The sequence below is a fragment of the Anopheles moucheti genome, chromosome 3, assembly GCF_943734755.1.
Source record: "Anopheles moucheti chromosome 3, idAnoMoucSN_F20_07, whole genome shotgun sequence".
NCBI classification, from domain to species: Eukaryota; Metazoa; Arthropoda; class Insecta; order Diptera; family Culicidae; genus Anopheles; species Anopheles moucheti.
In genome coordinates this window covers 11,828,712-11,841,515 of record NC_069141.1, presented here as the reverse complement: position 1 = coordinate 11,841,515, position 12,804 = coordinate 11,828,712, and the positions used below count along the sequence as shown (strand labels likewise).

The following is a 12,804-nucleotide window of genomic DNA, read 5'->3' as shown; positions in this document are numbered from 1 at the left end:
AAAAAACATTGCATTGTTAATATATTTCAATCTCGCTGATTTATCAAACCATTATTTTAGTTATTTGTTTGAAATGTACAGTATTTATTTTCTCTATGCAAAGACGCAATACAAACAAATGCCACCAAAAAAGGAATGGTCCTAGTGAGAAAGAGAGTACATCGTAGTTGAATATCTTATAGAGCCTCCATTAAATCCCTTACGATTCCCGTCATTCTACTGCGATAGGCGTCATCATTCTGTAACACTTCTAAACACATTTTCATTTTAGCCGCACCACTAAAACTTTCGTAACACTCGGGCGAAGAAAATATGGTATCGATGTAGCTGCGCGGCAACAACGTGACATGGTTCATGAGGAAATTTTCAATCAATCCCGATGTTTTGTACACCTCACAGGACTCCAAGAACATTGCCTCGGGATATAGAGCGTTGCCCCCAGCCGATCCAACTGCCTCTGGATGCTGCTTCAGTTCCGTCGCCAAACATTGGTAATAGTGTCGGGTCAACTGATCGTAGTGCTTGTGCCGAAATTCACCGGTAGTTGTGAGTGTTAGCAGCATGTTTACGTCGTACGCTGGTGGCGCATAACGCGTAAACTGAAAGTCAATTAACAAACACTCCACTGGCATCCGGTCATCATTCGTTTCATCATAGCGAAACATCATATTACTGCACCACAGATCACCGTGGCAGGCAACATTTTTAAACTTAGTCGAGGGTTTCACAAGCTCGTAGATTTGCAGCACAAACGAGTGCACGCTGGGCAAGATCGTATTCAGCCGGGTGTCATCCTTCTCCATCGTACGCACGAATGCAAGTAAAATGTCTATCGCATCGTGAAGCTCCGCTATTCGCGGATTATTTGCCCTTTCAACCCATGCGTTTTCGTCCAATAGTCCGGGAAACTGTACCGATAAACTAGCCCCTTTCTCTTGCTCCAAAAGCAATGCTGCGGAATGAAACTTTGCCAACGCAGCAAGGGCACACTTTAAATGTGCTTCATCGAGCACCCCCGATGCGGCACTGGGAATCGTTTGAAAGCCTTGTTTGGCTGCATTTTCCAACACCAACACCTGGCCGGATAGCAAACAATGCGGAGCAAAGCGTGAAAATCGTCTCAGCTGAGGGAACAGCTCACGGTACACTCTCGACTCCTTGGTGGATGTGCCTATTGCTGAGAGGTAATTGGACAGGGCCGGAATAGCAGTTGGGGTCACTTTCAAAAACAGCTCCACGCGTAAGTCGGATTCATCAGCAGATAACTCCAGCACGTAATGGTCCCCAAGATATCCGGCACGAGTTTTCCCGAATGGGCGCACTCGAGCAGACAGGTTTAAAGGACACGGAACACTTTCTTCCTCTGTGCCATTCCTACACACCCAATAATTATTCCAAATAGCGTGTAAATCTTCTGGTGAAAGGTTATTTTTTACCGATTCGATTGGCCCGTCCATCTTACCGATGGGTCTGTTTTGAACTGGTTCCAATAGCTCATTCACCACCACACGGCCGAACTGTGATAGTAGGTGCTTGCGTCACGCATTAAAACTTCACAGTGTTTGTGTTTGATTGCGTGCAATAAGTGCGCATGCAGTGGGGGCCTTTCTGTACATTTTTTTTTGTTGCGAGAGCTGATAATGTAAAGCTCAACAAGTGTATAGACAAGCAATTGCTTTATTTGGTAAACATAAAAACAAAACATTAATTGTTAAAAGTAATTAAGTAATTTACTTTGTAATAATGAAAAAGCTAACAACTAGAAAGTAGCATCAATTATTGTCGTTAATCAATCATTTATTTCTTTGCCCTTATGTACAACTTATACAATAAGAAACTTTATGAACAGTATAGTTTTTGCAATTAGACTGATCACAAAACACCTAACAAGTACCATGCTAGTACGGTAGAATTAAGCTACGAAAATGCCATCTCTATTGGTTCATCGAGCAATTTCCTAAGATCGGCCTCTTCTTCACTTACGACAGACGATCTGTGTGTTTTGGATTTTTTCATACCATCCATCTCCGACTGGGCTAAATTGCGAGAGGACCACTTCTTCCTTGCAACCTTACCTTCACCGAGCACATTTTCTTCGTCATCACTTTCCTGCGCCACGGTACCTGCATCGGGGACAGAATTTCTCCTGTCATTAGCAGTGGCAGCCGTACTTGGAGGCTGGTTCGACGATGGTGAATGATTGTGGTTTGCACGACGCCCTTCCACAATGAGCAACGAACGAAGAAAGTCCTTACACAATAAGCTTATCGGGGCCATCGTGTAGGAAGATGATGAAATGATCTATATTAAAGAAAAACCGATACAGAAACAAAGAGAAGGTGTAATTACCAATTTAACCAAACATACAATATTGATACACAGTAAAGCAAAAAGGGATAATTGAACGTACGGCTAGCCACGTTTGCAGTGAGCTCTTTAAACAATGCTACACAAAATTTGTAAACCCAAAATCCCGGTACGAACTTAAATCGCGTAACGCGTCACAATAACCCGGTAAATAAAAGAATGTAAGCGACAGCTAGCACAGCAGATCCATCATGACATATATCCCCATAATGCTTCCCTTCCGAAATCGTCCTTCCGTTTGCTGGTGCTGCCCCGAGCACTGCCCCGAGCTGCGGACAGACGCAACTATATAAAGCCACATTAAAATGATGTGCAGGTACCATTTTGCATACGATAGCTCACCAGTGAGGATACAAATACAGTAACATAAAACATTCCTTTTTTAAAGTGAGTTTTTGTACACAATACGTAAATTATGCGATAAGTTTGAATAACCATCAAGTATCACTAAAAAAAAAACCTTAAATTAAATGTGTAAATCGTTTACAATTCTTGTCGGTGTTTACTTTGAGGATTAAACGTAAAGAGTGGTTAATGATAGTTTCCGATTCATCTACTGTTGCAGTTACACTTGAAACTTTTAATAAAAAACTTCTAATAATCATATGTGAAATGTGAAGTTCGGTTAATACAAATTAGGAACTTTTTCGATAGCTTTCAATAGTGCGCCCAGTTCTTATACTCTCTTTGCATGATGGTGAAATAGAAACAATAAACCGTACATTTGAAACTTTAATGTTTTCTTTTTTGTTTTCTTTTTTTTCAAATAATGAACGTTTGTTCGTTTTAGACAGTCAATAAACTTCTGTTCAATAGAAACATGAAATTGTACGGATTTCTTGTTTCTACATTGATTGTGATCTGCGCCTTCAGTGCATGTGCTGTGAAAGGATGGCCTGTTACCAATCCAGAGGTAGTGGACAGTCTTATATTCGCCGATCCGGAAGAGGTATGTGGTGGACAAAAAATAGTCCAAAAATTAAGATTAAATGAAAAAAGATGCTTTACTACCAGCTTAAAAACACGTTACTATCATATTCATATTAATACATTGAAGAAAAGGAATAAAGTTAGTAAACTTTAAATTCAACTCAAGATTGCAAATAGCAATGCACTAAGGCAGGCCCGTCACTGAAGCCTGTTCTGTCATGTGCAGCACAGGGAAAATTGTGTACAATTCAAAAACAGATCGTTATTGCAATTATGGACATTTTTTTTTTCTTTCTACACTTCACTTGCAGGCAGCACAATCGATGAGAGAAATCCCCCAGTGGCATTGCTTGCGATATTTCAAGCATGACATTCATCTCATGCGCCGCTGTAGGAACTACCGGCTACACATGCTACGTCGGCCAACAGATACAATGTAATGCATTATTAAGAACAGTCAACCCTCATCTACGGTAGAAATGTTCCGATGCGTGTAGTTTGTGTTAGAGCATTTAGAGTAGCATTTGAGATTGTTTGCTACTTCCTTTTATAGACGTGTCTTTAATCATCGTACAGTTCATTCAAAAATACCTAAACTTGCAACAGGAACACACAACACAGATATGAACATGGCCGTAAAAACAAACTTCCCCATATCTAAAAACATTCAACTAGGAACTGCCTGTGTTCAAAATGGAATAATTAAAATGTAAATAATAGAAGGAAAAAAAACTTAGCAGAACTCGTTACATTATTATACAAAATTCAAGCTACTGTCCGTATTCCCAGCAAGGCATGTATTAGTCTTAGTTTATCAAAAGACCAATATTCTTTTTAAAAGCTCTACTGCAACTTATAAAACTACTCAAAGATCCATTTAAATGGCAAAAAATACTGCCCCATTGTGTGCACCAAACATCGGCTAACAAAAGAAAACCGCTTACAATCGCTAGAGCCATGAGTGCTAAAGGGCCATGTTGATAATTTTGGGATAACATAGAGAAGTAAGTGCATAGTCAGATGTATAGCAGAAGAGCACACACAAAACGTTTAACAAATAATAAAAGGAATTCAAAACTTCACTACTTCAACTAAAGTATCTAAACTTAAACTATAACTTATTAGCATAAACATGTGGTCCATATTTGAACGAGTTCAACAAGTGGTTGCTTAATAAAGGCATTATGATAGTACTTACGTCTTTTAGTGCAGCGTTCGATGCGCTTCCCAAGCGCATTCCAGATTCTGCAGCTGTGCCTGCATACGGTAGAACATTGCTACTACCACTTGCTGCTTGCTTATGCAGCATAGCGGCAAAAGGTGTGTTCAAACCTATCGTAGGCTCATTCATGCATACCACCGGTCCTAAAGATTCCTCGTCGCTGTCGGAAACCAGTTGCAGCAGTTCCTGAAAAAAAAAAACATTAGCATTCATTAGCTCAGCTGGCTGTTCGATCGACCGGGAACAAAACCAGACCGCTCTTACCTGATTTTCATTCAGGAAAAATAGCTGGGAAGTAGCCTGCCAATCCACATTAAACGACTGGGAACGTGGATAACGACGAGGAATCCAAGCTGCACCAAAGACTTTTGGTAAATGGATTCGATGAAACAGCGGCATCGGGATGTTGGGCAGAAATACATACACTGGTAAAGTGAAAAAGAAAACACAGAGTAAATCGTAAATAATTAAATAACGAAACATTAAATGCGATGCAAAAACACTTACCTTCGCGTTGCTTCGTGAATGCTGCGATCAGGTTCGTGAAGGGATCTAACGCTATTTGATCGATGGTAAGGTACACCGATACTTGCATCTTTAGCGTAAGTAAATTCCAAACGATTAAACGATTCTCCGTACAGATAAGCAACAGATGGGAAAATTGTCCATAGCAGAAGAACACTTTGTGAATTTGGGCAAAACCTTTAATCGGCACTTCTTTGCTGCTAACCGTTTGGCCAGTTTCCAATTTTGTTCTGGAAGTTACATGGTTCGGGTTTTTACCTAGTGAAAATATTTCATCCAGAGCTTTATCCTTTATGGCAGCTAGCTTACGACGCTGGAAGTTTTGCAAACGGCGATATTCTCGAAACAGCGTGCGAGTATCGATGCATTCGGCTAACTGTTGCAAATGTTGAACCATTTTACGATGCGGTCGTCCCATGCCGAAGATTTTATTGAGAATTATTTTTCGGCTCTCTTTAGTAGCGCGGCAAATGATTGCTAATGTGTGATAAATTTCTGCCCGATAGGCCATGTTGAGATGAACATTCGCTGCCGTCCGTTGCATTATCAACCTTTTCAGATCGTTAGAAATACTACTTGTTTTCAAATGTTTCCCAATTGGTTTAGCATGAATAATACGATCGTTTCGCTTGCAACCATGGCTTAATTTTGCAGCACGAGAACTCTTTTCTTTCCCGCTCAGCAGTAACATCATGTCGAGTACGATCTTTGCGCGAATATTCTCATACGATTCTTGCTCTTGTGGCTGCCCTTCCGTCGTCGGTACCAAAATGATCGATCTGTTCACGCACCCATCAAGTCCGCTCGGGGCGGAAAGGTTACATTTTAACTGTAATGTTTCAGCATTCCACGTGCATAGCACATTGCCGAAACCGCCGGCTAGCAGGGACGCATCTTGGGAGAATGATACGGATTTGACCGGAAGGTTACGGTGCTGTACACTTCCCACACAAACCCATATCAACTTTTCGCCGCCATCAGTCGTTTGCACATTTTCTATCGACCACACCTTAATGCGACGATCCTGTCCTGCTGTGGCACACTGCAAATCCCGTTCGCGGGTGCTGCTCGAAAACGCTATATCGTTCACACCGCCATTGTGGACGTTTTCGAAGTTGACACAGAGCGCGTACGTTTGGTGCGATTCATCATACCGCCAGAACTTCAGACGCGTTTCCATCGAGTATTGATTGTCACACCAATTCTCGACCGTAGCCAACCAATACGCGTTGATCGCAATATTCGTCACAACCGTGTTGTGTAAGAAGGTTTCAGCTTCGACGGTGTTGTAATTGCGCTGCGTTATGTCCAGCGTGTAGAGCAAACTCTTGGTGTGGGTCGAAAAAAATTGAATGCATCCCTCCCGTCCATTCAGGACAATTGCTTGCGTTCTGGGATTGACGCGCAACCCTGCTGGGAAGAGTGGAGTGTCTGCTGGGACAGTCGATATGCCGGAAAAGTTTTGCACGATCGCTATCTGTTTGTGCTGGGCATTGAGTATTTGAATACCATTATCAGCGGTGCACACTGCCAGCTTATTATTATCCGGTCCCACCACCACGTGCAGGATGGTGTCTGAAATTCGGGCCAATACTTCATCCGTTTTCTGCATTCCCATCTCCCATTTCACCAACACACGTTCTAAACCTCCGGAGTAAAAGTGTGTTCCATAGCTTCCAAATGCGATCGTTTGTACCGTTTGTGGATGCCAGTGATACGTTTCGGGGATTATTGTGTTCTGCTTCAGAAAGTTTCGATACAGCACCACGCGCCCGGAGCTATCGCCAACCGCTACCACTGCTTCCACCGGATGACATGCTATTACATGCGGTGTGTTACCACCGGCATGTTTGCGACTATTAACAAACGGTCTCGGTTTCAGCGTACACCAGTACCATCTACCTTTAATGATGTAGGCGAAATAGTTCCAGCCACGTCCACCTGCTGCTGCCACGATGCGCATATTCCGCACATCATCGTTGTCAGGTAAATCGCCGTAAACGGTATGCAGAGTTGGATATATCTTATTTAACTTTGTCCTGGCACGCGGACAGTACTGCAGAAAAACTCTTTTTTTGGAGCTCATTGTTCCCAAAAGCAAAAAGCTGGGCATATCATTTTCATCATAAAGAATATGAAAGGATTCGACAGCAATTTGCTGATTTAGTACATCATATCTTTCGAACTGTACTCCGGAATCTATTTTCCACGACACTATGATTCCATTGCATGTGCAAGCATAAATATATTTGCTGTTGGTACTATCTATCACCAGGCCAACCAGCACTTCTTTCTCAGGGTTTGACTGTGTATACTCATAGTTGTGTACCAACTCTCCCGTAATTGTGCTGAATGCTTGAACGCTGTATTCATTGATTAGAAACAGCAATCTGGAAAAAGCAACGCCAATCGATCAATAAATCGGCTGCCTTCTAGCAGAGTATTGCTGCAATAAGTGTTTCATACCTTCCATCGGCGGAAAAAATCGGAGCATGTTTCACAATGCATCCTCCCGCGATTCGTCTTATCCGTAGTCCTTCTTCAAGGCCCAACTTAACAGTGGATGGTTCACCAGTCATTGTTTCTATGCACGTTATGCAAATGATTTTGAATGAACATAAACCACAATTAACAAAACACTTGCACTTGCACCGCGAAGCAGAGCACGGAACACGCCGCAATTCATAAACAGTTTTCCGCTATCTGTCACAAGCACATGGGTTTTGACAGCAACAACCCTTCACACTGTCGTCGCAATTGGACAGTTTCAACGACGTATCATTAGCACCAGCGAGAAAAGGGTGCGTTTCAATCGACCGTTTTGCATATTGTGCGCGTTGCGATCGAAAAGATCTCCAGATGATTCTCGCTGCAATGTGTATGAGGCTTTAGTATGTGAAGATCTCCAAAAAATTGTTTACCAGCTATGTCAATTACGACGCCATAAAACGATCACAAATTAAGTAGCTGTTTCGTAGTATTTTGTACCAATAACGAAAAGAATTATTTATAGATTGAATGGGTCTCAAATAGTGATTGTCCAAAAGATGGCAACAGAGCCCAGAGACAACACGCAGTAATAAATGCTAATAAGTATTCCAAAACAACAGATAGATTAGGCAAACAACGGTCTTGAAGAGCTCGAATGATTCCCTATCCATTTCCCAATGGTGTATTATCCGCTTTGAAAGCATTATGTAGACAGATTTTCATACAGCACTTTGCTCATTCAAATGACTTTCACACTCGCACGTTTAGGTTGTATCAAATCTCAATTCCACGCTTGTTCTGAACATATCTCCAATATCACAGCAGGAGCAGCAAAAACAACGGTAATAATAACAACAGTTATCTCGTGGAGACGGTTCGAACCGGTTCTTGCGGTTCGTTCCTGTTACTTTTGCGCAAATCATTGGTGGCATTGCCTTCGTTGCGTTTGTGTGATTCTGAAGAACCAATACTCAATCGGTCATCTCAAATACAGTAAGTACAAAAGCGAAACGTTATCTTTTTTCTAACTATGCAATCTAATTAACTATACAACTATACAAAGATTACCAATTCTGCCTAGGTACTGTAAAATATCAATAGATTTTCAGCGTATTTGGTCAGTCTCGTCAGCTTCGTCTGGATCAGTTAGAACTGTGCAACATAGGCAAGGTGAAATCAAAAGAAAGAAGACAAAACGAATTTATACCTTAACATTATACGATAGTTCAAGTAAGAATCGAGGATCACGCGATCGTGTGTGATCAGTTGGGACGGAAACGCAAGCGTTAAAAAATGCAAAATCAAATACCTCAATTAAGTAATTTAGCAAATTTTCCAACCAATTATGCTTACATAGTACCATATTTCTTACAATTGCAGGTAGTGCAATATACTTCATGAAGCGTTGGATTATTTCGTAACTTCATTAGCGGAATTACTAATAAAATGATGCTCACTGCTCGGGCAATGCATACAACAACTATTCTCACCTTTCTGACCTGTGTCGGCGTAATATTCAACCACCTACCAACGACTTCGGCTGCACCATTGCATTCGTCTAGCAAGAAAACCAACAACAGAAATCCGGACCATGGCTCTAGTGAAGTTGAGGCGCATGATCAAGAATCGATTGCATCATACGATCAACGCCAGACCGGTCAGTATAATATAAAGGTGAACATCAAAGATGTAAAAATCATTTACGCCGATAGGGAGGGAATTGAAGGCAGCTTAGATGATGATACCATCTACGACTATGGTGATTACGATTACGATCCTTCGCATCTTACCGTAAGCCCTTTACCCATATTTGGCATCGGATCCGTGTCCTTAACCTCCAGCAAACCACCGAAATCGTCAACAAAAGTACCTACAACCACTGTTAAGCATGGTACAAAATATACCACTGAAAAACCGCAGCGTACAACTATCATAAATTCATCTCCTACGACACCCAATCTGCCTGCCTCGACTACGCAAATCCTACCATCGACTCCAGTTGCCGTCACGGTTCAATCCCAACCTTTAGAAGCGCAAACATCAAATGGTATGTTGTCTACCAACACCTCTTCATCGGTTTCCGAAGAAAATCGTTCTACAACTGAAAGTATCGGTACGACAGTGAAACATTCCCATAATGGTAATCCCGTTCAGGTACCACAAGTACCACTCACTGGCCATTACGACTATGAGCACATACCGGTGCAAGTCATAAGTTACAAGCGAGGCAGCAAAATGTGGAGCAATATCTGACCACGAATCACGCAAAACGAACAATAACATCATATAAACCCATACAGTTTGGAAATACTGCTAACGTAGTACAATATGGAGGACGAAGGATAATATCGATAATTTAATAAATTATTCAGTTAACTGATCAATTGCGGTTTGCTTGGTTGGCTTCATCACGTTTTTTTCTCATTTCTAACATTCATTTTTTCATTCCATCAAACCGTAAAATATTTGCTAATAGTTTATCATACTCCTTTGTTTATTCGTCAGCTGCTAACCACCTCAAGATATCTTGTTCACGTACGGTAACATAAACCTCAAGAAACGCCGTGTACACGCGTATTTTCAATGTTTGCTTAAAATGTCTTTTAAGTTTTATTTTAATCTATTTTGTGATACCATTCCGTGTAATTTGTGCTTATTGTTGGCAAAAACAAAAACTATAACATAGGCAATTATAAACTCACTATTGGCAAGTGCTGTCTGGTGGTACATGGTATAGAAAAATTTGTAAAATTCGAAATATCTCCAAATTGCTGTGCTGTAATAGCGGTAAAGAATTGTTTGCACCTTATATAATCCGTAACCATTATTTACCCGCCCCACCTCTAACCAACTGTGCCGTTATATTTTACTGAAAAGAATGTTTTCGTAACATTTTGCGAAGCAAGTTTTTCACTGACTTAATTTGACCAGTTTAACCCTGCATTATGTCAATAATTGTGTTTCCTTTAAGTACCAAGTTAACGTATCAAACGCAGAGGAAATAATACGATTTTCAAACGGGGCTATCCTAACCTAGCCAGCTAATTTAAAACATAACAAATCACAGCCTACAAAGACAAAATAACAACGGTATGAATGCTCCGATTGCAATGAACACAGGCAGCATTATTGAGGAATCGTCCAACGAGTACGGGTTCGGTTGTTTTGGGCCGCTAGTTTTACGCATTTTGGACGACGATTTCGTCGACTCGTCCGAGGATGCGCTCAGAAAATCGTCCATGATATTATCATCCGCACCATCGACGATCGGGCCATCATCATCGGCTGCGGGATATGAATGTGAATGGTACTGTTCGCCGATAGTGTCTATCCCGCTAGCACCGGTATTATGGTCGTTAATCAGCGGCGGCAAACGGGGCAGAACGGCCTCATTGTAGTCCTTGATGAGCAAAATTGCATTAATTTTCGGGTTATCTTTGAATCCCTTTAGGAACTCTAGCTTTAATTTACTGCCACGAATTTCCGAATTTTTGTCCTTAACATACAGCCGTCCTCGCGAGATGGTAAAGTATATGTACTCATCGTGCGCAGTGCCTTTACCTACTAAAGCGTATATATCTAAGTCCGATACGATCGTGTGCCGATCGAGCAGCACATCGAAAACTTTCATGTTTGGGGCGTTGAAGTACACTTCGCAAAACTTCAATATCAGTACGTACTGACCATCACCCGATACTGGCAACTCGTAACCGAACGTATCGTGATGATAGCGTTCCGTTTGATACAGAATCTCATCATGCTTGCTAACTCGATTGATCGCTAGCAGCTGCCGGCCATAGTCCGATTCGGTGCCTATCTTGCCCTTTAACGGGTCACCCAGGTAGTATATTCCATGCGAATCTGTATGTGCATCGCCACCAGCATTGATTGCATAAATCACATTAAAGGCGCTTCCGACCGATGTTTGAAGGGTGGACAGTACGGCCAATATGCTGATCCAGAGGCCACCGACCGGTCGATGGATTATCATTGTTTAGAAATGTACGTTCGCTTTACGTCGGTGGATTATTATTGATCTGCAATGTTCAAAAGTACAGGCACGATTAAATTAATACACTTGTCTCTCCAGTTTGAAAAGGGCATTAGAAAAATCGATAACTCCTACATCAAAAGCGTGCAAGTTGCACTTTTCCACAATTACCTTTACTGTATCCACAATCGTGTATTTTCTCCATTACCTCGTTTAGCACCAACTTAGCCAGTGATTTCACTGCTGCCTTGTACTTGTTTGCTTAAACTTTATTGAAAATTTATCAATCGCCGGTAACATTACGTGGCATTTCAGTGTTGGAGGTTCCAACTTTGTACACTTATGTTACTCACTCAACCAAAGATTATGCCCATCAATCGCATGCTAAAGTATGTTCCATGCGTATCGTGGCAATCCTTATCAGATTAATATACGAAACGGCTTTAGGGTACACTTTCGACGTGTTCCTGTTATTTTTCGTACAATGTTCGACCACAATAAAGTTTTCTGAAAAATCTTGGGACAACTTTTCTAAACAAAATCCTTTGACGTTTTATTTTGACGTATTATTTTGTTTTCCTAACGACGGTTGGCGGCCGCATTTATTTGTTCGAGTTGAAAGATCTAAGCAACTTTGAGCCTATGGAATATTCGATTTATTCCGATCAAAGTGAGAATAACCACTAATCGTAGTTCCAATGAGCTAAGCATGAATAGCAGAAAGGCTTTAATTAATCGCGATTAAAAATTTATGAAATCTAACAGCATCAAGGTGATGAGCTACGACCGAGACACTTACTCAAGCCGGCCTTTTTCCGATGCCGATTCGGTCACTCAAAGGACACTCATTTTGTGAAACCACAGTGCATACAGTGCGTGACAAAACTAATGACAGTTATTCTTCTGTGATAATGGCCAATAATAAGCCATGCGGCCTCCCTTAACTAAGGGTATGTGTTTCAAGTAACGTTACTTGTTTTAGGATTTAGAATTTAGGAAATTATTACGGTGCGCAATCGTATGAACTACCCTAAAAGCAAAATTCTAAAATTTAGTAATAAACTCTCGCTTATAAATGTGATTTGAATGCCAGCGAATTGATCGGCAAAACACGTTACTATTGGTTACTATTACTAGCAGCTGGCTAGACTTGATTTTACCATGTAGCAAGGGTATTCAAATCTTGTTACGAGAGGAAGGTTCGGGTGGGTTTTTGGAAACAGTTCTATCGTGGCAAAGAACGGTAACGCTACCACACATACCTATAAGTTCGCTCTTA

The 12,804-nt window shown here is 41.2% G+C and overlaps 5 protein-coding genes across 5 annotated transcripts; 2 read left to right on the top strand and 3 right to left on the bottom strand.

The window, feature by feature from the left end:
• Window positions 1-26: 26 nt before the first annotated feature.
• LOC128300245 (uncharacterized) lies at window positions 27-1,897 on the bottom strand. Its single transcript, XM_053036247.1, has 3 exons — window positions 1,882-1,897; window positions 1,463-1,493; window positions 27-1,374 (listed from the first exon to the last, which is right to left on the bottom strand). Exons 1-3 carry the CDS (start codon window positions 1,895-1,897, stop codon window positions 177-179), a joined length of 1,245 nt encoding a protein of 414 aa, XP_052892207.1. The 3' UTR covers window positions 27-176.
• LOC128300562 (uncharacterized) lies at window positions 1,779-7,720 on the bottom strand. The gene is made up of 5 exons (XM_053036667.1): window positions 7,511-7,720; window positions 5,027-7,434; window positions 4,784-4,944; window positions 4,496-4,705; window positions 1,779-2,301 (listed from the first exon to the last, which is right to left on the bottom strand). The coding sequence occupies exons 1-5, from the start codon at window positions 7,621-7,623 to the stop codon at window positions 1,918-1,920; spliced, it is 3,276 nt and encodes a 1,091-aa protein (XP_052892627.1). The 5' UTR covers window positions 7,624-7,720; the 3' UTR covers window positions 1,779-1,917.
• On the top strand, window positions 2,695-4,472 carry LOC128300563 (uncharacterized). Its single transcript, XM_053036668.1, has 3 exons — window positions 2,695-2,754; window positions 3,158-3,316; window positions 3,609-4,472. The coding sequence occupies exons 2-3, from the start codon at window positions 3,188-3,190 to the stop codon at window positions 3,735-3,737; spliced, it is 258 nt and encodes an 85-aa protein (XP_052892628.1). The 5' UTR covers window positions 2,695-2,754; window positions 3,158-3,187; the 3' UTR covers window positions 3,738-4,472.
• Window positions 7,721-8,091: 371 nt separating the features above from the next.
• On the top strand, window positions 8,092-9,787 carry LOC128300243 (uncharacterized). The gene is made up of 2 exons (XM_053036241.1): window positions 8,092-8,120; window positions 8,938-9,787. Exons 1-2 carry the CDS (start codon window positions 8,092-8,094, stop codon window positions 9,785-9,787), a joined length of 879 nt encoding a protein of 292 aa, XP_052892201.1.
• A 239-nt stretch (window positions 9,788-10,026) lies between these two features.
• LOC128302228 (malectin-A) lies at window positions 10,027-12,042 on the bottom strand. Its single transcript, XM_053038999.1, has 2 exons — window positions 11,697-12,042; window positions 10,027-11,571 (listed from the first exon to the last, which is right to left on the bottom strand). Exon 2 carries the CDS (start codon window positions 11,523-11,525, stop codon window positions 10,596-10,598), a length of 930 nt encoding a protein of 309 aa, XP_052894959.1. The 5' UTR covers window positions 11,526-11,571; window positions 11,697-12,042; the 3' UTR covers window positions 10,027-10,595.
• Between the last annotated feature and the right edge of the window lie 762 nt (window positions 12,043-12,804).